Source organism: Myodes glareolus, chromosome 15 (genome assembly GCF_982192425.1).
Source record: "Myodes glareolus chromosome 15, mMyoGla1.1, whole genome shotgun sequence".
Lineage (NCBI taxonomy): Eukaryota > Metazoa > Chordata > Mammalia > Rodentia > Cricetidae > Myodes > Myodes glareolus.
In genome coordinates, this window is record NC_142040.1 from 4,438,871 (window position 1) to 4,465,273 (window position 26,403).

The 26,403-nt window shown below is 40.8% G+C and overlaps 2 protein-coding genes across 4 annotated transcripts in view; one reads left to right on the top strand and one right to left on the bottom strand.

Annotated features, from left to right (window-relative positions):
• On the top strand, positions 1–25,098 carry Spata9 (spermatogenesis associated 9). Of its 2 annotated transcripts, none has more exons than XM_048424454.3 (5): positions 1–164; positions 323–411; positions 7,747–7,974; positions 19,262–19,357; positions 24,625–25,098. In XM_048424454.3, exons 1-5 carry the CDS (start codon positions 104–106, stop codon positions 24,907–24,909), a joined length of 759 nt encoding a protein of 252 aa, XP_048280411.1. In that variant the 5' UTR covers positions 1–103; the 3' UTR covers positions 24,910–25,098. The 2 variants fall into 2 exon arrangements, with proteins under 2 accessions (XP_048280411.1, XP_048280418.1); XM_048424461.3 differs by having other exon boundaries at positions 27–139.
• Rfesd (Rieske Fe-S domain containing) overlaps positions 8,818–26,403 on the bottom strand; it is a 30,133-nt gene continuing 12,547 nt past the window's right edge. The window contains exons 4-6 of one of the 2 annotated variants that reach the window (XR_014997148.2): positions 22,854–22,882; positions 10,473–10,578; positions 8,818–9,055 (exon numbers count right to left, since the gene is read on the bottom strand). Coding sequence is in view for 1 of the 2 variants with exons in the window: in XM_085676920.2 (XP_085533046.1) it covers positions 12,944–13,070; positions 22,854–22,882 (156 nt within the window). In the remaining variant the exon portion in view is untranslated. Of the gene's footprint in view, positions 9,056–10,472; positions 10,579–12,820; positions 13,071–22,853; positions 22,883–26,403 lie in introns of those variants that run through there. The other variant, XM_085676920.2, reaches the window with a different exon arrangement.

A 26,403-nucleotide genomic window follows, 5' to 3' on the forward strand; every position in this document is an offset into this window, starting at 1 on the left:
GTGAGTATCCGGTTCTGCCCTTGTTTGCTGTCCTCAGTGGAAGGACATCCTTATCCCAGGCCTGAAACTTGCTCACAATTTGAGACCCAAGTTCCAGCTCATCATGGAAGTCAGACCTATTGGGTGGATATGCGGCCAGGTGCTGAAGAACTTCTCCGGAAGACGTATGACTTACCTTCCTGTAAACTGGGATATGGGAGTGGGATCAACTGGGGACAAATCTCACAGGTTTCCCTGTATTCCCAGTTACCCAGGAGGTGGGCCAGTGTCCAAAGTCCTGTGAATGTTAGGGGCTATTTCTCCTAACTTCTCCTTTCCTTAGTTGAGGGGATCCAGAAGGCAGTCATGGACCTTATAGATGAGTTTAAAGATGATCTCCCTGCCATCCTAAGAATATCACAGTCTAATCAGGTAATGTGATTTATAATCTTCAAAAGAAGACAAAATATGGGATTTTTATGTATCATACAAATCATTAATACTGATATCAGTAAGTAAAGCTTAAGAAAACATTATTTTTGCTCAGAAAAAGAAATTTCTAATTATTGGGAGGAGTCCTTGGATAGCAGAGAGATAAACCAGGAAGTGAGTGAGGTAGATCAATTAAGAATAAAGATAATCACTGTGTCATTAGATTAAAAATCTGAAAGTTTTTCATAGCAGAAACTGACAATGTAGTTCACTTAAGATTTGTTTAATGTAAAATTGGAAAAAGTAGCTAGAAATACTTAAGTAAAATCTAAGGCAATTAAGTGAATATAAACATTTAACTGAGATAAACTAATCCTGGAGAGACACAGTGTGAATATGTGTATGTTAATGTGGAAAGTTTACCACCTTAAACAGAATACACACCCACTGTATTTTTAAAGTGTCCGCTTCATAAAAGATTTGAAGGAGATAAAATATTGGAATTGGAGACAGAGGGAAAGAAGGAATTCTGAAGATGTTTATAGTAAACACGTGATCTTATCTAACCTAATTATACCAAATGTCAACTTTGAAGTACAATACAGTGTAAAGCTACATGACATTGGATTTTTCTTTTTTTTGTCCTTAGCCTAAATTTTATTAGCAGCATTATGAAAATCATATAATAGGGTTTTTCATGTGGACAACAAATCTGTTCTAACTAGTTGTGACGGCTTATTTTCATGTGTCAAATTACATAGGCTGTGGAGTTCGGACATCTAGACAAGCATTATTCTGAACGCTTTTGTGAAGATATTGGTAGCTGATATTAACACAAAAATCAGTAGCATGAATAATCTGATTACTCTAATGTCATCTGTCATGTCACCAGTTCCTTGGAAGACTGCAACCGAAAGCCGATCCTCCCCCGACACTGGACTTTTCTATGTGGCAATGTCACATATCAAGTTTCTAGCCCAAACCAGAAAGTGAACCCAAAAGCACTCTGAGCAACATGGCAATCATAAAGTTTACATGTTTCATTAGGAAAGATGTTGGGGCTGTTTTAGCCATGTCTCAAGATAAACCATGTCAGACACTTATCATCACCTCCCTTTTGCGTGGGATTGGGGAGAAGAGGCTCTGCAGGATGTGACCCCTGTTAGTGACTTTAAACTCATGAAGACTGGTTGTAATGGGAAAGTTAGTTAAGTATTATTAATTTAACCCGGACCTAGGACATGCAGATCTTTGGATGTCATGGAACAAAAGAGGCTGATCTTTTGTCTTAATTATAACACAAACATATGACAGAAGGTGTTGAGGATGGAAATGACATCCAGTTTTGACGTGAATGGAGTTCTTAGGGCTAGGGAGACAGCTACACGGGGAGAGCGCTCCCTGTGCAAGCGAGAGTTTGCATCCCCAAAACTCACGTCAAAACCAGGCCTATGCATGTGTCCATTACCCTAACATTGCGAGTCTTGGGGTGTCACTGGTAGATCAGCCTAGCTGAAAGGGTGAGAGCCAGTGAAAGACCTGTCTTGAAATATCAGGCGGAGAATGATACAAGAGGACATAGGAAGCCTCCTCCGGTCTCCTCATGGGCCCATGCACATGAACACAGACATGTGCATCACACACACACACACACACACGAGAAAAGACAAAAGTACTACTCCAGTGCTAATGTTTTCTTAATGGAGGCAGAGTTTATAGTAAAATTGTGTTATAAATGGTTGCCAGACACATTGGGAATATGGAGGGAATGTAGTGCTTAGCATATCACAAAACTGACAGTGTGGGATGGGAAGGCCGTGCAGGGTGAGGAAGAGTCTGCATTCTGGAGTGACTGGAAGAATGACGACTACGTAGGCGATAGAGGACTACGTGGACTATGTGAAGGAGAGAGAAATGGGACATAATAAAATTATTTTAGCAGTTTGGATGCAAGGAATGTAACAAATTGTGTTCAATCTATGTAGTTGAGCTATAAATTGAAGTTGCTTAGCTTATAATTCTGACTTTAGACTAACAGAGAAAGTAAGCCGTCTCTATTTGGATGTCTAGACCTGGAAAGAGAGTGACGTGAAGTGTGGGATCCCAGGCGAACAGTTGTTGGGCAGCACAAACGTGATTCAGCTGAGCAAGACAGACTAAGGATGGAAAACTCCAGAGGGAAGGCAAAATTCTGAAATTCCAGACCTTCAAGTTAGATGGAATCTAGTTACCTCCATCTCTGCATTCCCCTGGACTTTGTACAAAGTATTTTGAAACGCCAGAAACTTTTCTTGGCCATATTCTGGAGCTCTGAGAGGAGAGATAGACAAGTGTTCAGTGAACCTAGGACAGTAGATGCAATACTTATAGAAAAAGCATCAAGGGGAGCCCTAGAGGCCAGAGATATGCTAGAGATGACTTATTTATTTTCCAAAATGTGCTTTCTCTAATACCAAAGTTAGAGACATTGAGATTTTGTTCAACCAAAAAAACCTGCAAATTTTTATAACCCTTTCACCTTGCTCTATCTTCTGATTGTATCGTTGTCACTTGATCCAAGAATGTGATTTATGTTCAGACACATGGGTACCTTCTCCCTAAAGAGAGCGCTATTCTGTTTCCAACACCTTGAACTTCTTTCCTTATGAGCATCTTAGGCCACTTAACGAGGAACGCAATGATAGCTTTTGCCCATTGTTCCCCATTCACTTTGCTGACTTAGACCACAAACCCATTTGTGTGTGAGATGCACAAAGCACAGGATGTGTAGAAGAACCCTCCTGAGAAAGTGCTTACCCCCTGCTTACCTCAGTACTCACCCCTCCCCCCAATCTCCTAGCTCTGGTTTTGTCTGGATTTGGCAAGAACGATTTCAACTTTCACAAAACGTTCCTGATTAAGTTCCACAAATATTGAAAAAGGAAAGAGAAGAAGATGGGGTCAGGGAGGTGAAGCCACCATCTCCACAGGGCTTGTATGAGCTTTGTTTTCAGTCGGAGTTCTACATCAACTGAGCCAATGGAAGATGTGTGATCTGACACCTGTTTGAACGGGATCTCTCCGATTTATTTGCTGTTGAAATAATGAAAACAAGCGAAGTTGGGAGAAGGGAACTGTGTAGATGGCTAATCCACTAACCTAGAGAAGAGATAATGTATTTTAGACAAGGGGTGGATAGGTGAGGGGTCAAATTCTGGGACAGTACAAAGGAAGAATTGAATAAGTTTACTGATGGCTGCTTTTATAGGCAGAGGGTAGTAAATACTATGATAAAAGAAATGAACCGTCAGCGTTAAAATTGCAGACAACACACCCTGTGGGGGAGGGGGAACTCCCACAAACATAGAAACTCGAAGGCCCGGGGTAGGGGTAGGAGATTGTGTATTCAAATCTAGAGCAGGGTTCCAGAAGCCGCTTTACTGACTAATCTGGGTGCTTGGTCGGGGCCTTTACTTCCTGGCCTCTGCGAACTACTAAGATGATGGAGAGCAATGTGCAAAGAAGCTCCCACAATTCCACTGGAACCAGATGCTAGGCTAAGCGTCTAAGAAAAAACTAGCAGGCAAGAATGAAGATGGCTTCATTTGGGGTCGATGTCTATATTTAAAACCACACAAATGATCTGATTAGAAAAACAGACAAAGATGGTGGTGGTACATGCCTTTAATCCCAGTACTCAGGAAACAGAGGCAGGCAGACCTCTATGAGTTCCAGGCCAAGCTGGTCTACAGAGCTAGTTCTAGGGCAACTTGAGCTGTTGCACGGAGAAACCCTGTCTCTCGAAAATTACAAAAAATGAAAAAATTTAGAAAAACAAACAACATAGCATAGGCAGAAAAAGAAGGAGGAGGGGGAGGAGGAGGAGAAGTAAGAGAAGAAAATCCTTTTTTTTTCCTATTAGAACTAGTTAAGAAACTTACTGAAAGTAATTTTTGTTCTTTAAAAATATAATGTATAATGATGGGGTGACCGCAGCCGCTAGTCCAGTCAGAGACAGCTAGAGCGGTGCAGGTTCCCAGCGGCGGCGAGCGGCAGCGGACAGAGCGCAGCGGAGCGCATCCTGGACAGGCTGGTACCAGCCATGTGGCCGGGAGAGTCAGGCGGGCGGGTGCGGCGGATAAAAGGCTTACAGGACATAATAAATAAACATAAGGCTAAATATAAAGATGAACATTTAATAAAGAAGAGGCAGAGAGACATGGAGACAGACATAGAGACACGTGTGCACACACCAAGAGAGGGGGACAGAGGAAGGGGTTAAGATGGCGACAAGGGGGTCAGAAGTGGCTGGGAGTGGGTGTGGCTTGCCCTTAAAGGGACCAGACCAAAAGAATAACAGTAATAGTGTTTGGAAATCATCACAAATATCTCACTCCACATGAGAAATGCAGGCAGCTGCTTCTCTCTGTCATGGTTCAGAGTGCAGGCGAGAACCACGCCTGCTCGCATGTGCGTGCACATGGAGATGTTGCCTTTGTTTGCTTTCTTATATCAGTTTCCTGATGGGACACAGCGTGTCTTCCTGGGAAAGGGCCAGCTCTACAGTTTTTAGTTGAGAAGATAAAAGCGATCAAGAGCATTGCATTGTTGGAAATAAGAAAGCCTTGAAAAGTATATGGGAAAATTTTTGTTTGTTGGTTTGTTTTGTTTTGTTTTATTTTAAAGAAAGCGTTTTAAAAGGCATGTATGGTTGCTCATGACCAAATTGTAACAACTAAGCACTGGAGGGAAAAAAGACCATAGTCATGAGCCACAGGTAAAGACGGAAAGTCAGCCAGGATTTCATGGTGACAGCTAAATATGCCTGTATTTCAATACAGGCTTGCATGAAAAATTGTTTTTAACAATCGTTCATGTTTTGATCTACTTAAATTATCTGAGCCCTACATGAGATTGGAGCTGACCAAATTATCATTGATAATTAACCTTATTTTTATATAAGACAAAAAAAGCAAAAAGGAAAATGTACAAGGGGAGTTGGACAGATTGATTAGTGGGGTAAATCAATGTGCTTAATAGAAATAGTGACTCCAAGCCGTGGTCTAGTGAAGAACCTAAGGCCAAATAGTGCATGACTGCAACTCCATCACTCAAGTAAGAGGAAGGGGGGTCCAGATTTTGAGCCCAGGTGGAGTTTGAGACTAGCTTGGCTTGGACAGCAAGACTGTGTCTCAGAACAATCAGAAGAAAGTCAAAGATCCTGTCATGTAGAAAATAAGGACAGGAATCTGCAGAAGTAACAGTATTATTTCATGACTGCCACCATGGTAGATTCCCCAAACACTGACCATTCGAACACGGAGACAAAGTTTACAACGGGAAACTTCCATGCCCACGCCTGTTTGTCCTGACCACGCTTAGTAATAACTACAGGGAGTGTAGGTGAACTGTAGTCACAAGCGAGAACAAACCAGTGCCTGTCCCAGCTTGGGGAGGAGCTGCAGGGTCAGCCCAGCCCAGCCAGAGAAAAGTGGAGCTTCAGCCGAGAGGCAGTGCCGGTTCTCTGGGCTGCCCTCACTATCCCTTTGGGCTGTTTTGATCACTTTGTTTTTAGATTGCTTAGGAGGGGAGCAGTTTCAGTGCCTGGATGGCATTAACTGCTGTGGCTAATGATGTAGAACTTTTCAGAAAAGTTAACAGAACAAACCATATCAGGACACCAAAAGGGGCAAAAATACATCATCACAATGGGCTAGACCATCGTCCAGCTGTCTTCAATGAAAAACACCGAAATCTGGTGATGTCTGTCTGTTTTTAAAGTAAATATATAAAATGTAAGCTCTTAGGTGAGCACATGTTCACTGCAAACAAAAAATTTAACAGTTAATTTCTTTTTTTTGATTTTCGTTTTTTGGGTTTTTATTTGTTTGTTTTCTGAGACAGGGTTTCTCTGTAGCTTTGTAGCCTATCCTGGAACTAGCTTTTGTAGACCAAGCTGACATGGAACTCAGAGAGATCCGCCTGCCTCTGCCTCCCGAGTGCTGGGATTAAAGGCGTGCGCCACCACTGCCTGGCCAGATATTTTCTATATAAAAGTTTAACAAAATACTACAGACTCAAATGTTGCTTATCTGTAGCCAATGCCTAACTAGTTTTTTCCCCTAAGGATAGTCTGATGACCCCCACATTGCTTAAATTAGTGGTGAAGCTGCCTCTTTGCTGCCTGGAACACAGTTAAGCACACGCTATGCAGTGCTACGGTGGTGAATGACCGAGCAGAGCGCAGGAACCACATGTACATGGTAGACATTTGATGAAGCTACAGTTTTGTTAGAAATTGCTAGAATTTCTGAAGTGTTGATATGCAGGGTTTCTTAGACTTACTGACTGACATAGGATGTTTGATTTAGCTTCCTTTACTATACACAAGCTCATGAATAAAATCCTTAAACTTGCAAAAATATTTCTAATGATTTTAAGTAACTGCTTGAATAGTTCATATATCGAGCAGTGCTTGGTAAAGAATTGTTGTTGAGAGTGGAGTCTGGAAGCTCAGGGCTATAGGGCAGCTGTGCCGAGGGCGAGGCAGAATGGTTGTACATCCAAGGCCTCACTAGGTTACACCCAACCTGCACAACTGAGCAAGACCTTGTCTAAGAACAAAAAGGAGAAATAAAGCCAAGACATAGCTCAGTGGTAAAGCACTTGCCTAGCATGTACAAGATGCTGGGTTAAATCTCAAGCATTGGGGATAAAGGAAGGGAAAAAAGAGGAAAGGAAGAAAGAAAAAGAAAGAGAGAGAGAAAGGAAGGAAGAAAGAAGAAAGGAAGATAGGAAGGAACAAAGAAAGGAAGGCAAAAAAAGAAGAAAGAAAGAAAGAAAGAAAAAGAGAAAGAAAGAAAAACATAATCTTATCTACTTTTTAAAACAGCCCCTAAAATCAATGTAAAAATACCACAGACCACCAGGCATAGTAGCACATGCTTTCAATCCCAGCACTCAAGACAGGTGGTGATGGGTAGATCTATGAGTTCAAGACCACCCCCATCTACATAGAAAATTCAAGACAATCAGGGTGACACAGGAGGACACAGTGAGACCCCATTTCAAAAGACAAACAAACAAGCAAAAATTCATAAACCCAAATACAAATGAAGCAATTCTATCTTTTGGTTAATTCGATTCTCAATCTTTATCCTAAGGAAAAATTAATGTGTTCATACACAAGCTTTAATTAGGGGTATCAGTAAATTGTAGAGGGTGTATTTGTTGGGCTGAGTAAGCTTACAATGTTATGTACAGTGTTGTTATATACTCAGTTTCTGTTGAAAGTAAATGCTAGTAACATATCAGAGAAACATATATCAGATTCTTGTCAAAGCTTATTTTTTTCAGAAAAAAGATCCAGTGCAGAGAACATCCAAAGTCAGAATGGCTCTAGCTTTAGCCCGGATCAACCGGGGAACATTGATTCAAGGATTAACCAGCATATCCAGCTCTTCCAAATCAGTGGCCAAACTCCTGCAGCCCCAGCTGGCATGTAGACTCTTGGAGCTGAGACACATCTCTCACCGGCTGCTGAGAGAGCTGAATGCACCAAGCCAGCCCCTGTATAGCACACAGGCAAGTGGATGGTGCGTTCACATGAGCTGTGGAGCCTTTCTAAAGATTCATAACTGACCAAAGTGCTATGGGTATTGTGTGCGTAGCCCTGAATGGGACATTTACATCACTATTTCAAGGCTAAAGGAACATCATGGAAGGGGTGGTGGGCAAGGGCCAGAACGTGGGAAGAAATGATGGGAAACCCCATCTTCTGGATGTGACATGCCTTTTCACCCACGGGCTCTCAGCAGCGGTGGCTACCTGCACAAGGCTGAGCCAATACTCCTTCACCAGCTGGGAAGCAGTGAATGGTTGCTGAGAAGGGTGAGTCATTTTTCTTGAGTGACACAGGCACAAGTAAATTGCCCCAAACCTATCTCATCCAAACACCTCAATTACAGTGGTGGGCCACCCCTCCCCCGCAAAAAGGCATGAGAGTAGGAGGGGACTGGTTAGGGAAAAGAGGGTGTCAGAGAGAGAACAGAGAGAAAAATGGAGATTATGATCAAAGTACATTATATTGCACAGAATTGTGAATGAATAAGTAATATGTTAAAACTTCTTTAATTTAAAAATAAAACTGAAGTGAATTTGGGATCCTTCATGTGAAACAGATAAGGTTGAATAAGAGAAATGAATGCAGTGCAGTTTCTGTTTAGGTCTGGAAGGGAAAATAATGCTGACTTTTTTTTTGAAAAAAAAAACCTTATTTAATTGAGCTGTGTAAAACTTTCCATTTCAAATAGTTCAAAGAAAATATAAGTATGATGATTTTTCAGAGTAGTTGTTTTGCTCCTCCCTCCCAGAACAATGTAATGTTCCCCAAACAACCTCCGGTGTGCCTGCTGGGGTACTCACCTGTCAGGTCACTCGGTGTCCCCCTAGTACTTATGTTCATCTCTAATTAGGTTGCACATGGCTTCAGGGAACTTCTGCAACTGTTAAAACGTTTTCAAGTCTGAATTCTTTTAAATGTTACGACCCAGAACACTGGATACCTCAAACTGGATGCTATTCAAACATCTGAACTTGCTCTGTAGGAGACTCAGAGACCTTCACAACAAGCATCTCATACCAGGCACATCGGCTTGAACACTGGCTGAAAGGAGAGGAAGCCATGCTCAGATTGGGTTAAATCCAAAGAGAAGACTCTTAGTTCATACAAACAGCCCAGAGTTAAGATTCCAGACACTTGCATAGATGATGAAGAAACGTGTTCACTTGTTTTCTTTGCATGTTTTCATTCTTTTTTTCTACATCCATTCTACTCTTAAACTATCTAAAATGACTTGTAACTGTTTGAGGGGCCTTCATCCTTCCAAGCTCAAGTAATTACAGCAGAAAACCAAGTTCCTGAGTCAGTGTTTCTTGGGTTCACTGGTGAAAGATGGTGCACATTCAGTGTTTGCCTTTAAACCAGGGAAATGGACTGCAACGGTGACTTGAGACTATCTATGAATGTGTCACTTTCATGTATGTCTGTGCGTCATATGTCAGGGATGCAGATATGTTATTCATGGTAAAATATTAGCTAGAGCTATATCCTTTTGGCTCCCTACTTTTCATTCAATAGGATGACACATAACTCTGCATATTTAACTGCTCATATTTAATATTGAAGCAGGAGAGAGGAACCTAGAAATGAAGAAATAGCCTATTCCAGGGACACTGAAACAGCTGCCCAGCTTCTCCTCTAAAGGGGCAGGGCATCCATTATCCTGCAATGTGTCTGCAGAAGAAAACGGAGAGGGCATTATCTTGGGCGCCCTCTGACATATCTGGGGGATTCATCTCTAGGTCTCTCCACAGGAATGCACTCGTTGTAGCTCTGAAAGCTTTTTGACGTTTAAAGATGCCCCATGCTCAGAAGACATAGTTTGTGCAGGAATATGAGGAATCCATGGAGAATGTCTCTGTACTCATAAAAGTTTAGTGGCAGAAAAATTCTGTCTTTGCATTCCACATAATGTGTGTACATGTGCATGTGTGTTTAGCCATTTCTGAGAACTAAAACAATGAAGAAAAAACTAACAACAACCACCCCCCATAGACCCCACAATGTATTTGCTGTCAGCCTTGACTGACAATGAGATTTTGAGATATGAATCATATATATCTACTTCATTTGCATTAGCTTACTCTAGAAACATGTTTGAGATGGAGTGGCTGGTCCAAGGCTGATGTGCTGTCCATGTCTTTTTTGATAACAACTTACAGTTGGCAAATATAAAAACTATTTTCCTCTTGGGGGACGCCTAACGATGTGACTTTAAATAATTAGCAGTGAAACAGCTCAAATCACAGACGTAAGTTAGCAGAAGTTTCTCATGACCGGAAGTGAGCCCTAATGGTTCAGATTCCCCCCAGAATGCCCTTCATAAAGAGAAACACATTCTAGCCCGTTCTCCATTGCTTCACAGAGTTCATCACTGTGAAGCGGAGATGAACGTCTCTGTATATACTTTTATATTTTTATTAAGTTGGACATGTTTACTTACATAGTCATGTATGCTTACCATTCACAGAGACTACATTCTACTGTAAGTCTCCTTCTGAAAATTCTTGGTTTTAGCCAGCATTGACAAATGTAGCTGGAGTTTATTTTAGCTCCGCTCTGGTATTCTGGGAAGAAAAGATAATCTGGAGTTTGTTACTGGGAGGATGAACAATTTAATTTCCAATTCTTTTCTTTTACAAACAGTGGTTTGGTTAGCATGCTTATAGATGTCTCCCGCCCACATGCACGAGACCTTGTCTGGGTTTGTCTCCAAGAGGGATCTTCTTTCTTCAGTCTTCCCTAACTCATACTGTATACCGTACTTCAGGAAGGGTGAGCATCCCTGAGCAACCTCTGAGTCCTGAGTCCTGACTCTAACAATAACCAATTAAATTTTTGAAAATTCTTAGCTAAATCTTCATCTTCATCTTCTTCTTCTTCTTCTTCTTCTTCTTCTTCTTCTTCTTCTTCTTCTTCTTCTTCTTCTTCTTCTTCTTTCTTCTTCTCCTCCTCCTCCTCCTCCTCCTCCTCCTCCTTCTCCTCCTCCTTCTTCTTCTTCACCTTTTTACTTTTTTGAGACATGGTTTCTCTGTGTTGCTTTGGAGCCTGTCCTGTAACTAGCTCTTGTAGAATAGGCTGGCCTCAAACTCAGAGATCCCCCTGTCTCTGCCTCCTGAGTGCTGGGATTAAAGGTGTGCACCACCACTGTCAAGAGCTAATATTTCTTCAAATATTCTATCTTTGTTAGTTTCTATAAACTTTTTCCAACATTCCTATTAAAGATATTTTAATTTCTGTGTGTGCACACATGTGTGTGTTTTTGTTTATAATAGTGTTGAGGATTGAAGTTAGGACCTTCTGCATGTCAGCAAGCACCCTGTCACTGAGTTAAATCCCTGCCCTCTCATTTTATTTTCTATGTGTGTTTGTCTTTCTCATATACCCCCACCCAGCTTCTTCCCACACAGGGTCTTATTATGCGTGTCTGGCTGGCCTGGGACTCTCTATGTAGATTGGGCTGACCTCAAACTCACAGAGATCCACCTGTTTCATTTTCCCAAGTTCTAGGATTAAAGGTGTACACTTTTTTACATTTTGGCTATGTCCAAAATAGTCTTCTACCTTAAACTTAAGACATATTAATCCATTTTGTGTGCATGTGAGTATGTGTGGGAGAGTTTATGTGTTTGTAGAGGTGATCATGTGTGTATAGAGGCCAAAGGTTGAAGTCAGGAATCTTCCTCAGTTGCTGTCCACCATATTGTTTGAGACAGGGTCTCTCACCAAGCCTGCAGTGAGTCCCAGGATCCTCTTGTCTCTGTTTCCAGCACTGCCATTACAAGTGTGTGCCACCAAGGCTGACTATTTTAAAAATGTGGATGCTAGGAATCCAAGCTCAGAGGTTCATACTTGTATGACAAGCATATCACTGAATGAATCATTCCTTCTTGCCCCATGTTGACGATTTGAGGAGATCCATGAGTTCTTTCCCTAAGGATGCTGTTTCTTTCCCCTGCATGTCTTAGACAGCTTTCTCCCTTTAATTATTTTCCAACTATCTTGAACATATTCGTGTGTGCCTGGTCTTTCAAATGATTATTCTTTGAAGTGTTAAGAGCTGCTAACTTATCAGACTAGGATGGTTTGTATTGCATGCTCACAGTAGTTAATTTTCAAATGTTTTATAATTATATTTAACTGGAAATTCCCCAGTAGAGTTTCATTTTAGTAAAACCCTTTGAACTTGGTGGCAGGACTCTCCTGGAAGAATTTTGTTTGTGCTCCAAGGGTCTATGAACAACCTGGGACCAACCTTCAATCTTTCTCAATTCAGGGTTTTCTGCACCACCCTGAGAATTTCAGGCACCTTTCTTAGGCATATTCCAAAGAGAAAATTCCAGGGCTAGGTGGGGAGCAGCTTCCTTCTTTCCTGTTGTGGTGGTTTCCTGTTGAGCTGTTTGTGTCTCACCTTCAGAAACTGCAGCTTTGAATCCTACCCTGCACCACATGCGCACCCAGACCTCCCACGAAGTTGTGTGAAGGCATCTGGTCCAGTAAGGGACTGGAGAGCCTGAGACAGAAGCTCACATACTTGCTTCTCTGTTAGCTCTCTCTCTGTTCTCTTTTGTAGTCTTAGCCTTCCATGATGTTTTGGGCATTTGATTCTAGAAGGAATTCTCAGTGACACTGTGTAAATGCTTACACACAGCTCAGCCTGATGTGTTACTGGAGCCAGCTTTCTTTCTGCCCTACTTACTTCTTTTACAATTTAATAAAAGATATCTAAATCTCTTTTGGGAAGTAAGTGAATATAATTTAACTTCCTAATTAACTCAGCATATATTTATCAAAAGCTGACATATAACATTACTAGTTTAGGTACCAGGCATATTTTATTCTTGTTCCGTGGACTACGAAGCACATGCACATACTGTCAGTCACGTGTAACAAGCACATGATCAAAGGATGCAAAGCAGACTGTAGAAGCACTCAGAGTGACCACGGTAGACTGCCTAGGAAACCCGGTCTTCTACATGAGACTGGAAGGAGGAAGAGCGAACCAGATGAGGCGGCAGGAAAATCATTAGAGGAAATGAAGGGTCCATAATGGAGGTACCTGAGTAAGAGAGAACATGGCCTTTTAGGGAAGCAGAAATAGAAGTATGTGGTTGAAGGGAGCAGATAGAGGAGAATCTGGGGTCAGGATGTGAGCATTGGGGGTGAGGGAACCACTGCAGTGACTAGGTGACTAGTGGTGAGAAGACTTGTCTCAGAGAGGAAACCATTTGCAGTGAGGAAGGAAACAACAGGTCAAACCTGAAGGCACAGTGAGGGCACAGACAGAAGTAAAATGTGAGCACAGCAGCACCGGAGTCAAGGATACAAAAGGGATGTAGGAGGTGTGACGCGTAGGAAGGCCGGGTTGCTCTGTGAATGGAGTGCATCCATCGATGGAGTGTGTTGAGACCTGAGAGTCACAGCATAGAGAAGCTATGTTCATTTTTAATAACCCACAATTGATATGCCCAACTGCTTCCAGGTGAAGCTTTGTGGTGACAGCTGGAATTAATGTTCAGAGGAATATGCTGTCTGAATGCCCAGAGGATATCGCTTTATGTAAATATGCGGCCTAGTAACCAATCTGAAGTTATCTCTTTTACAAGTGACCTTGGGTCTCTGAGAGTGATGAATGATAGAAAGAAGTGTCCTTCATACCTGGAACAATTTAATTGGTTCTACCGAACTTATCTTATTAATGTGGAATACCAGTGAAGCAGATGTCTTCCCTTTAAAACGTGGACATGGAGGAGCATTTGAAAGATCCCTGATATTGGAAGACTCTCACTCAAGCCTCAGGATAACGCGATAACAGTGACTCACGAGAGACCATCCTTGCTGCAATCACACGAGGTTTAATGACAAGATGACAAGATGAGGACCAGTGCACTGGGGCCGAGACTCATAACCCACACAGGGGAAGAGTTCGACCTCGAGTGACTGGGAGAAGTAGTTTTTATAGGAAGGAACCACACAGCCCAGTAATCCGAAAGGGGGGCAGGGAGGGTGTCACAGAAATTTCCGAAAATTCCAGTGATGGTTACAAGGGGGGCAACTCCCTGCCTCTCAAGGTCATTCTCAAGGTCATAATCAGCTAGTTCCTATTCTAAAAGTACCAATGATAATTACTAGGGGGTGATAATTACTAGGGGGAATCTCCCTGTTTCTCAAGATTACTCTCAAGATTACAATCTACCTTTATCTTCAGCTAGTTCCTGAAACCCTGAAACTGGCTAATCCTAGATTTCTGATTCTTCTCTTCCTGCTAGATTTTTGGCTCTATTTTCCTGCTAGGGGGATCTGGATTTATCCAGGTCTTTCACATTCTCATTAGCACAGTGATGATGTAACTAGACTGATATTTGAGCCCTTTGGTACAGGAAAACTCTAACATAAAATCTGCAGTAATGGTTTCCTTTACTGGATGTTGCTGGCCCAGAGCCCCTAAGACACCTAGGCCTTTACAATGGATGGTCAGATCTGGGGCCTTTAAAATATGTCCAAAACATATTTTGGTTTTATTGTTTTATTGTTTAAAACAAAAAAATATGTACAAAACATGATCTGCCTAAGACCCAATCCAAACACGTTACCTAAAGAATTTCCAAAGGTCAGACTGACCTGAGCACAGAGGTTTTGAACCTGACTGTACAGATAGACTCCCCAAACTCTCCCAGCTTCTGCTGAGGTGAGACCGCAGGGATGGAAGAGCAGCTGATAATGTTGAGCCTCAGGAATGCAAACCCCTAGTGGAGGAGGCCCTGGAGGTTTCCGGCATCCCTAGCACCAGTACTTCAGCCTGCAGCTGCTCTTGCTGCAGTGACCTAGATAGTCAGCTTAGATGCTGACTTCAGCCAAGGCGCGGCAGTTTCAGACAGAGCTGTTGATTCTGGAAGGCCAGTTAATGTGGGGCCACAGAACTGAAAGGTCTTCCTGGGCTGAGAGGATGAGATGACTGTTTCTCTTGTGCAGAGGCAACATGGGGGGTAGAGAGCAAGATGTGGGCAAAACCGGGTGAACCTCAGCCCCTTTGCTGCCAGGAGATTTCTTTCAAGCCCACTGAACTCTACCCCTCCCCCGCCTTCCGCCTTCCCTGCACCCTGCAGGGTGTACTCCAGTTAAGAATTAAAATGCACATTTACAAATATCAGCTCTGTGGGTGATGGGCCTGCCACAAGACTAACAAGCAGGTGTGATTTGGATCTGGGAAAAGCCATTTCCCAACAAGAACTTTTCAAAGACATATTCCTCCAAGCTGACCAAAAGGAGAAGGCCTCTGAGCTCTACTGGACCACCTGAATAAAAACTTTCTCACGAATAATGTTCCTCAAGATGCTGAGCCAAGCTTTCTATACTAGAAAAGTATAGTGCTAGGAAAGTTTCTTGTAAGTGTGGCGGTGAGTTATTGCACAAAGACATGGCCATACAGCTTTTACCAACTGATAGGAAACTTTCTTCCTGGGCCTCCCTCTTAACAGTGGACAGCACGGTTTACGTTTGTTCATTAGTCACAGAGAGAGAACTTAGTACCGAACTCTTCCCCTGTCCTCAGCAAGTTGATTCTGAGCAATATGAAGTCAGGTCTGGTAACTCTTCACCCTACAATTATGTATAATTGGATCTTTATTTTCTCAGCTGCTCAAACATGACTTTCTTGTGATTTATGTCATTATTAGTGAAAAGAAAATGAACAGACGTGGTTCTTTATAAGATGAGACATAATATGTGAAAGGAGTGGAAAGGTTGAACTCGGTTCATGTCTTAAACTGTATATATTGTGCATATTAATGTAACCAAACTAAAAATATTGACGTAGCATTGATACTGTACTTTAATTCAAATATGTAAATAAATAAAATTAATAAAACAAATGTAAGATAAAATATTTCTGGTAGGCCAAGAAAATGTAAACAAAGACTCCTATTTTTCCAAACATTTCCTGCTTATTATTTTAGTTTTTCTATATGCTACTCCTGCTAAAAGGCAGAAGCAAAGCAAGGTGGTTTATAATATTAAGAAAGCATGCAGTGTTCCGCGAAGACACCATGACCAAGAAGACTCTTACAAAGGAAAGCAGTTCGTTGGGCTTACAGTTTTAGGGCTTAGTGCAGCTGCATCATAGCAGGGAACACAGTGGCATGGAGGCAAGGTGCTGGGGAAGTTGCTAAGATCCTGAACTACAGGCCAAGAAAGAGAAACTGGGTCTGGCATGGACTTTTGAAACCTCAAAGCCCATCCCCAATGACACACTCACTCCAGCAAGGCCACACCTTCTACTCCTTCTCAAATAGTGCCACTCCCTGATGGCTAAGCACTCAACTATTTTAACCTATGGGGGCCATTCTTATCCAAACCACTTCACGTGAGCCATAAATCTGAAAAAATGCTGCTTGCTAGGCACCACATAAATTTTGGAGGAAATGTTTCCTATGGGGACGATTTGTTACAGAAATCGAAAGCAGTATGATATTGAAAACAGCAATCCTTAGGCAATACACAAAATTAATTACTTACAAGTGTAACAGGTATCCACATAATTAATTTTGAAACTAATCATTTTAATTGCCTTTAAATAAGAGAATAAATCCAGGGAACTGTGTAGTGAAACAAAGTACTATTTCCTACAGACACCTCTTTCATTTTGTTTCATGTGACTCCCTGCTGGTTCGGCACAGACCTTTCTTTAGGCACAAACGAGTCTTTTCTTCTACAAAGAGACATCTTGTTGGAGTAGACCTGCTTTTCCTTCTCCCACTCTTTCCCTGCATGCTTGCCCTCTGCAGCCATGAGCCCAAGTCAAAGGCTGTGCCTTCTGTGACCTTTGATTCAGTTCCCAGGGAAGCTGAGACATTCTCCATGCTGATTTACAGAGATACATTAGAGGGAATCCATTTCCTTGGGGATGAGTTCTTACAGAAGTAGAAAGCATTTGTTGACAGCAATAAGCAAGGATATCTGGGAGCTGGTGTGGCCTGAAGAAACAACCAGGCAGTTCACATTAGGTCCCCCACTCCCCGACTCCTGGCTATGAGCTTTTTTGGCCTCTTATTAGCTTCTGCATTCCACAAACCCCTTGCTGGCAGCAGACAGCCAAAGCGAAGCCAGCACACTCACACAACAGCCTGTGCTTCTTCAGCTTAACTGGACAGTGCAGAAGAGTCTCATCTCTGAACCCCTCTTCCTACTTCACAGATTTCTTAGAGATTAAAATGATACTATTAAGGAGAGATGCTGGCATATACGAAATGTTCTGTAAGTGTTAGCGATACACAGTTGTATTACTCAAAAGCTATTTCATTGTTGGCACAGTTTTGTCTATTTTTTTCTATAAAAAGCTAGTTGTATTTTTTTATACTTGAAAGATGGACAGAATTCTTAAATTTTAAATCAAAATATTCAGACAAGTGTGCAAGTCATTGAAAACATAGCTCAATAAATTCTCATAAATAGAACACCTTTTATGGTAGCCATATCCCAAAAATCTCCTACCTGCTTCAGCACTGATCTCTCCCCTGTGAGGAAGGCATCTGCTGCCTTGACTTCCACCAGTTAAGTGGGAAGTCATCAGTTTGGCTCACTTTTATTTAGAGTTTAATCATTTGCTGGGCATACACTTTTAACCTCATTCTTTCTCATATGCCATGAGAAATTAATAGCCGTTATGTCACTTACTGCTACCTGTGCCCAGGCACTTCACTAAGTACTTTAGCATTTTTTTGTCTTCCGGACAAAACCTTGGCATAAATATGTGCTAGCTCCATCCTCCCCTTTCCCAGCAGTACAGCCGACTTGTCCAACCAGGGGGCAGCTATGTACTCCTCATGTACGTCTAACTTTACCGCTAGCAGCTATGTTACCGCAGAGGCCCTTCTTTTATTCCTTGGCTCTTTGTGGAATGGTAACAAAAAAAGTCACCTTCCTGGGGTTGTTCTAAGGATAAAATTGAGTGTTTATAAAGCACATATTTGGCATTACTGCTGTTTTATTTAAGCTAAGTAAATAAAACATTTTATAAACATTAGGGTCATTCTGTCTGCTACCCTGTCAGTTTACGAAGGGGGCAGCACAAGACCTGTAGCATAAAAATTTATTAAAATACACTTCAGAAGCACACTTAAAGGCTGCAGAATATATTCTTGATTAAAGTTTATTTTCCTAACCTGTCTGCTACCATTGATTATTTTGGCTTTCTTTTTCCTTGATAGTGTAAATAACTTTTGCAAAATGAGATCTTCTTATGTTGCCCAGGCTGCCCTCAACTTGCTGTGCTGAAGGAATCCTCCTGCCCCAGCTTCCCTTCCACCCCCAATAGCTGAAATACATGCTCCTATGTGTGGGTTGATGTTAGGGAATAAGTCAGAACTGGAGCATGCTAGGCAAACATGCACTCACTGAGCTGAAGCTCCAGTCCCAGCGCTATCATTTTGAAGGGTCATGCACACACTGTTCTTTCTAGCATGAATGCACTGTCTACTGTGTGTTCCTAGGACTTTATTAGTTACAGCCCTACCATTTGGACAGTCAGTGAAGCTGATGAACAGCATGGCTAACTGCACTTCACTGGGAGAGGGGAGGAAATGCTTTTCCACAGCCTCATTTCATAGCCTGTACAAAGCAAAGGGGTGGCTGTATGAAAAATCCCCTTAAACTGAATATGCTACACTGGTGTGTTTAAGGCAGCAACACCAGTTACCAGAAACTAGAAACATGTGAGAGGCAAATTCATCGTTAGCATAGATCCTTCAGAGCGGCAGACTGGGTAAGCTTACTGATCATCTAAGGCCAAGGCTGGCTGCAGCAATCCTGTGATTAACATTTCCAAGCAGGTCATTAATCTCCAGGAAATGCTTAGCATGTTGATTACTGTTGGCTTAATTGATGCTGTGAATAATTTAGTAAAGAATGATTGCACAGATTTGGACAAAGGAAAGCCTTTTCTAATACTCAGGGGAGCGCCTCCCAGCCAGCACATTCCCAGCTGTAACGCTGAAATATTTCAGGTTTCAGAAACAGAAATCTCAGACTTGTGTAGATTTGCGGCTGGTTTTTATTAGTAAAAGGATATGTCTTCTTGCTAACGGGAGAAGTAAAAAATAATGTACTTTCACAAGGTGAGAAGCCCAGATAGTTAAAAATAGACACAACTTTCTTTAGATAAAAATTTTAAATTCTCTTAATGTTGTAAAATATAACATCGAAATCCTGAAATTTTTCATTTTAATAAACTTTTTGTTGTTGTTGTTTTTGCAGGTCAGAAAGGGTTCTTTGTTTGAAATAATTTCTTTTCCAGCAAAAACTGCTTTAACTAGCATAATATATGCTTCCTACGCAGCACTAATTTATTTGGTAAGTAACTGCTAGATTCTAACACAAATGTATTTCACACATTGTTAAAAGCAGCACTGTGCGTACCACAGCATCTAGTATTAGTTTGAATGGCCCCAGCCAAGGCACACCACTGGTTGTGCAAGATGAATCCATATTAGTTGTCTGATTCCTGCCAAAACAACCTCGGGACACAATTTACTTATATGATTTTACCTCTCTAAAGATAATTGCTACCTAAAGAAATTTAATCAAATTTAGTAAGTTAGATAAAATTTACTCAAAACAGATTACCTTTTGCTTTGAAATATCTTGCTGTCTAGCGATAGCCATTGTCTCATGATGGTTTTAGTTCAATATTCCATATTTACAGTCTATGACTTTGAAGAACACAGCTACTATAGTTTGATTATAAGTAGTGGGCATGACAAAAATATAAAAGATTGTATCAATTATATGAATTTTTACCCATTAAAAATATCCATTGACTTTATTAAAAACACAATTCAAGAAAGGTCTTATCGTGACGAATTATCACAAGATCTATTGGTCTATTTCGCCATGAGGTAAAACATTGCCAGCTACTACAACATCATTCTTGCTTTTCTTCCATATGTGTGACATTTCGACTTGTGGGTGATTCAGCTTTTTAGATTGAATGTAGATTGAATCATGGCACACATTTTCTTTCACATCTGCTGCTGCTCAGCATTCTCATTATGAAATTCATTACTGTATAGGGTTTTAGTGGTTGATATTCCTTTTTCTACTCAACTACCCATGGGCATTTTAGATCGCTCCTAGTTTGAACCTTTACATCTGCCATACATATCTTTGTACATGTCCTTTGTTGGAACTGCTAGGTTATGGTGCTAGAAAGATTGCTCAGAGGTTAACAGCACGGGCTGCTTTTCGAAAAGTCCTGAGTTCAATTCCCAGCAACCACATGGTGACTCACAACTATCTGTAATGAGATCTGGTGCCCTCTTCTGGTCTGAAGGCATACATGCAGATAGAACACTGTATATAAATAAATAAATTGCTAGGTTTTAGGATATGCAAGCACTTATCACTAAATACATGCTGTAAAAAAGCTTCTAAAATGCTTTTAGCAATTAAAACACATCCTAGAAGATCATAACAGTCCTATTTTGTCACCAGTGGTGCCTGATACTGTCAATATTTTCTATTTTAGTCATTTTTTAAAGTGGGTGTTATAATACTGCTTTTAGTTTACATGTTCTTGATTATTAATGAGATTGATTAGCATTGCATAAATTAATTGGATAGCTCATCTGTGAATTTCTGTTAAAATCTCCAATGGCAAAGCAATGGAGACAGCTAGCCTCAGGTGAGAACTCTGAGACCTTGAGCCAAACCAACCTTTCCTTCTTTAAAATGGGTTTTCAGTTACTTCTCTGAGCAATGAAAAGCCATTTAGCATAGTTCCTTCTGTTGATAGAGGCTGTTTTTTGTCCTTTTTGACCATTTTGGTTTGATGTATATTTTGTTTGATGTGAATATAGATTTTCCTGCATGGTTTCATATTTAATTTTTATAGAATCTAATTTTCTGGTCTTTCACTTTTAGTCTGCGTATGACTTTGTTAGTGATGTGAGTTTCTTGCAGGCAGAATTTCTTGGGTCTTGTTTGGAATGCAATTGGCCAGTTTGGAAAGTTCTGTGTATGTATATGTGTGTTATACATATGTGAGTTATGTGTATATGCACACATGCATATGTGCACAGAGGCAAGAGTATATTGGAGATCTTCCTTGATCATTGTTCACCTGGTCTTCTGAGACAGGCTCACTGAACCTAGACTGCATCAGTTCAGCTAGGCTGACTTGTATACACTGACTTGTATTCGTCTGACACCCCCACTCACCACCAACCAGCGCTCAGGTTCTACTGAACCTGAGCTGGCCTGCTCCTGTGTATATTTAACACATATACTCCTATTTACATAAGGTATCCAAACTTCTCATTGCTACTTGGTTCTACATGCTTCTTGGACTGGGAATATATTGGAAGTTGTCTGCTATTTCACTGAATAAGCTTCTCTATGTCTTTTATAACTTGGCTCCTTCATCAATACTGGTTATTCATAAATTTAGTCTTCTAATCACTGCCCCAATCACCATTTACACTGGTCATCATCTACCTTTTCCACTGCCCCGAGTGTGCTGTTTGTTCACTCTGTCTTCACTCTCTGACACTATGCCTTCCAGTTGACTTGGTTTATTGTCGAGATGTAAGTGACTTTCCTATTTTCTAGTTCACGTTTCGCCTATACTGGTGGTTTGGCTATTTCATTCAGCTGTTCATTTGTATTCTATTCAAATTCAGTCATCATTTTGAAAAACAATCTCTGAATTCCTTGGGGTTCATATGCCTCAGTATCTTTGGATTCACATAGCACTTTTGGAGGAGTCATAGGCCTTGTTTTACTGGTAATTCTTGTATTTCTATATTGTAATTTGCACACAGATATCTATTCTAATGTTATGTGAGGGTCTTAGCAAAAAGCCTCTTCTTTCCTTTTTTTCCCTTTTGGTTTTTTGAGACAGGGTTTCTCTGTGTAGTCCTGGCTGTTTTGAAACTTGCTCTATAGACCAGGCTGACCTTGAACTCAAAGATATCCTCCTGCCTCTGCCTAAATGCTGGGATTAAAGTTTTGTGCCACCACCGCCCAGCTAGAAGCCTTTTCTTGAGAGCTCTATATGAAGTGTCACTTAAAGGGATGAAGATAATCATAGTAACAACTAGAAAACAAATCTTCTGGATACAGAAACACAGCAGACAAATAAGAAACATATCAGCAATGCCACCACCAATAACAACAGAAAAGAAAGAGGCAGAAACAATATAGAATAAACTAAAGAGCTAAAAGCAGTAAGAAATTTAAAAATCCAATCCCCAGCTGAGGCCCACGGACTGCAGTTTCTTTCTTGTCCTCTAACACTGCAGTCTGCCAAACACGACTGTGGGGAAGTGGGGTAGTCGACGAAGCTGAGGCCTGCATTTTCTATTTGGCTTGGCCAGTGATACGTGTGGCAGAGCAGTACTCAGTTCATAGGCTTCTTGTATGCATGCCAAGGATCCATGACAGCCCCAGCAGTGGTAACAGGGCTGAGTGGGCATGCCTCTCCTAAAGTTTGGCTCCACATGAACCCCAACAATCTCTGATACTCCAGATGCCCAGGCACACGTGGTGCACACTTTTAATCTCAGCATTTGGGAGGCAGAGGCAGTAGGATCTCTGTGAGTTCAAGGCCAGCCTGATCTACAGAGTGAGTACCAGGACAGGTTCCAAAGCTACACAGAGAAACCTTGTCTCAAAAAACTAAAATAATACATAATTAAATGAAAAATGGAAGACATTTTATGAAGCTCCTGTAAAGAGACCTATACACAAAGAAACTGGGGACAATAATGTTCTAAGGCAATACAAAAAGAATTTTCTGAGAAGTAGGGGAGATCAATTGAGTACCACTGGGTAAGCATTTTTCTTTTACCTCATGGCGATTCCACATAGATTATAAATCTGTAAGTGAAACACAGAATAAAGCAGCTTTAGAATATAGTAGATGAGAATGTTCTCATGACCTTGGGTATAATTGATGACTTCTTTGAACAGAAAAAAACCCCACACAATATAAAGAAAAGTATTAATAAGCTGAACTATATGAGAATTAAGAAACTGTGCTTTAAGAGTCTGCTATCAACATGAAAAGACAAGCCATAGGAGGAACCAATGAAAAGGCATATGAGGCAGAGACAGCACAACAGCAGAAGCAGGGGAGGAGGTGGGTACAGGGCAAGATATAGCCCCTAGAATATGCCTCACCCCTAGAAAATATGAAATATTTTCTGTAGGTAGTACCTATGAACTAAAATTACCAGAACATCCCAAAATAAGTCCATCACCTGGGGACCAACTCTATGGGAGAACATTTCACATTCAAATCTAAGAACAATCTATAGAGGAGACACAATGGTTATAAATATGTGTGCATTGAAAGTTGGATCCCTCCATCTTATTAAACAGATACTACACAGCATCCAAAGAGCGATGAGACCACAACACAATAGTGGGTGACTCCAGCAGACATTCTCTCAGCAACACGACAAAACACCAACAAAGAAACATTAGAGTTAGAACACGAAGGTCAGTGGATTGATATCTACACAATATTCCATGTAATAGTAGCAAAATATATGTGCTTTTAATCGACACATAAAACACTACTTTTCAAAACATATTTGAGCCATTAATACAAGCTTTACAAATATAAAAATGAGAAAGGAAGAAAAGGAAATGAAAGAAAGACTATAGGCCAAAATATAATCTTTGATAACCCTTTATTATCTTTGAAATTAATTAGAAGCAAAAATTCTTAATATGATACTTGCAAACTGAACTCAGAAATATATCTTAAAACATCATCCAACATGATTAAGTCAGTTTCACCTCAGGGATGTTAGGATGGTTCTGTATTTGTAAATCAATACATTTAATACAGTATATAAACAGAAGGAAGACAAAAATAGCATTATCATCCATATCAATGCAGAATAAACTCTTGAGATGAAATTATATCATTTGGAACAAGTTAAAGGAATGAACTTGAGGTCATTCTGTTAAGCAGAAAGACAAATTAATAAAAAAGACACAGAAAAGAAAGTATTGTATGTTTTGTCCCATTGTATAAGAACTATAATGATTCTTTTAAAAGACCTAAACTAGCAGGGAGGGTTACCAGAGAGGCAAGGCACTGGTCGGGGGTGAAGAGAGGGTGGATGAGATTAAGATGCAACATACACATGTATGAAAATATAGCAACGAAGTAATGTGTTACTGCAATAAAGGTTCTATTAGAAAATTAAAGTGCTTTGAGATCTAAAGGAGAGGAAGGAAACGTCGCCGTATTTCCATCTCCAGGCAGGTCTTCTGTAAGATAAACCAGTTCCTTTAGCTTTGTGGACAATGCTGCCCCCCACCTTGGCTCACTGCCATCATTAGTAATGCAGAATAAGCTGAATGAATAAATTTGCTGCATTTCTCACTTCTGAGATTAGTTTTATGCATATTTTATTTAAACACTTTTCCATACTTAGGATGAGGAATCAGTCTACTGCTTGCCATGTGTCAGGGTTTCCTCAAAGGGTATTTTATATTAAAACATGTAGATTATTGACTATATTCAACATGTTACTGACTTTTTGTGTATAGTTGCTAGTATCTTAAAAAGAAACATTACTTTCAACATTCTTTTATTGATACAGGCAGTCTGTGTTAATGCCGTGCTGGCAAAGATAAAGAACATTTTCCAAGAAGAAGAATCCCTAAGGCAAAACAGAGAGAGTGAGAACTTCAGAAAAGCCTTTTCTGAGCCTGCGTTTCCACAGTCCATGTTCTCTGAAGGTGAAATCACAGCGAAACCCTACAGATCACTGCCAGAGAAGCCAGACCACCTCGCAGCTCTCTCCAAGCCTCCTGCCAACAAGCAGAATAACAAGATCCAGGTTTTACATTCTGTGTTTGACCAATCAGCGGAACTGAATGAATGAGAAATCCAGAGACAGATACCAGGCTGGAGAGCTTAGCAGTCATCTATCCATGGGAACATCTCATCAGAAAAAACCAGAAGACTAGTTTTCATATGCTGAATGCTCTTTTTAAAGGGGCAGAGCAGGGAAAATGATGACATCATTCTCTTGTATTTATATGGCATAGAGAATAAAAGGAAACGATGTAAATATGTCTGACTACCCAGTATTTTTAATTTTTTACATATTTTACATATGTATACGTGCAGATACCTACACAGGCCAGAAGGGAGTGTCAAATCTCCAGAAGCCACCTGAGGAGGATGCTGGGAACCAAACACAGGTCCTCTAGAAGAACAGAACATGCCCGTAACCACTGAGCCATCTTCCCTGCCCTGACTATACAATATTTTTTAATGAGTAAGAATTCATATTTTGTTGTGCTAGAGTTTACACTGTTTATAATATTGATGTGTTCATAATTCGTTTATATTTCTAATTAAGAATTGTTCTAAATGCTTATTTGGAAAGGAAAATGTCATAACTAAAAGTTATACATCTTGAAGCTGAAGAGATGGCTCTGTCAGAGCGCTTGCTGCTGAGCAGCCAGATTCGGCTCTTAGCACCCACAGCTGTCTGTAACTGCAGCCCCTGGGGATCCAACGCCCTCTGCTGGCTGCTGCATGCCGATGAAGTGTGGTGTGCATACATACAGGCAGACAAAAACTTTATTTAAAAAATGCTACACTTTCAGAGATAGTAAAAACTGTACTTCTTTATATTTGTAGGCAGATATTTGTAGCCAAGTCTCCCTACTGATTTTATAAGTCACTTGTAAAGTTATGAAGGACTTGAAATTCAGATGCCATAAATTTATGAAAAATTTGCAAATCTGATGAGACAGGATGATAAGGTGAGGTTATCTACTAATGGAGTTTGGTCAAATCCCCATTCTGGCTCTGAATTCCTGGGTCAAATGACTGTCCTGCCTCAACCTCCTGAGATGCCAGGACTACAGGGTCACAGCACTGAACTGTGCAAAGTCATGACTTTTATTTCCAAATTTAAAGATAGAAATTTAGAACAAGAATCCATATTGCTCGTCACTGCCATTGGCTCCTGACAGAAATGCCGCTATCCTTGGTCCTCTAAACCAGGTCTTAGATTTGCTGAATGGAAAGCAACTTCAGTGGCTTTCAAGCACTTTATATTCTAAGATATAATAAGATTTGTGGCTATTCAAGAAATAACAGGCTGGTATGAACTCTGCTGAGAGATAGCGCATTTTCTGAACCCAGGGAGTAACTGTTGATGGAAACATTGTTGAAAAGTCCAAGTCTGGCTTGTTAGTGTTCTCTGAAATGAGTAACAAATCTCTTTTGTCATGTGACCCATATCCCAAAAGAAAAGGAAATGTACACAGCAGAAGGTCCAAGCACCCGTGAGTCACTAAGGTGGATGCTGCGGCCACACTGCAGAGCCCTGTGGGAGAGCAGCCAGTGCTGCTAACCAGTC

What these genes read in the sequence shown, in the direction of transcription:
- Spata9 (XM_048424454.3), top strand. Translation starts at nt 104, where the DNA reads ATGGAAGTCAGACCTATTGGGTGGATATGCGGCCAGGTGCTGAAGAAC. An exon ending in GAAGAACTTCTCCGGAAGAC is followed by an intron (nt 165 to 322) that starts GTATGACTTACC and finishes TCCTTTCCTTAG; the next exon opens with TTGAGGGGATCCAGAAGGCA. An exon ending in GAATATCACAGTCTAATCAG is followed by an intron (nt 412 to 7,746) that starts GTAATGTGATTT and finishes TATTTTTTTCAG; the next exon opens with AAAAAAGATCCAGTGCAGAG.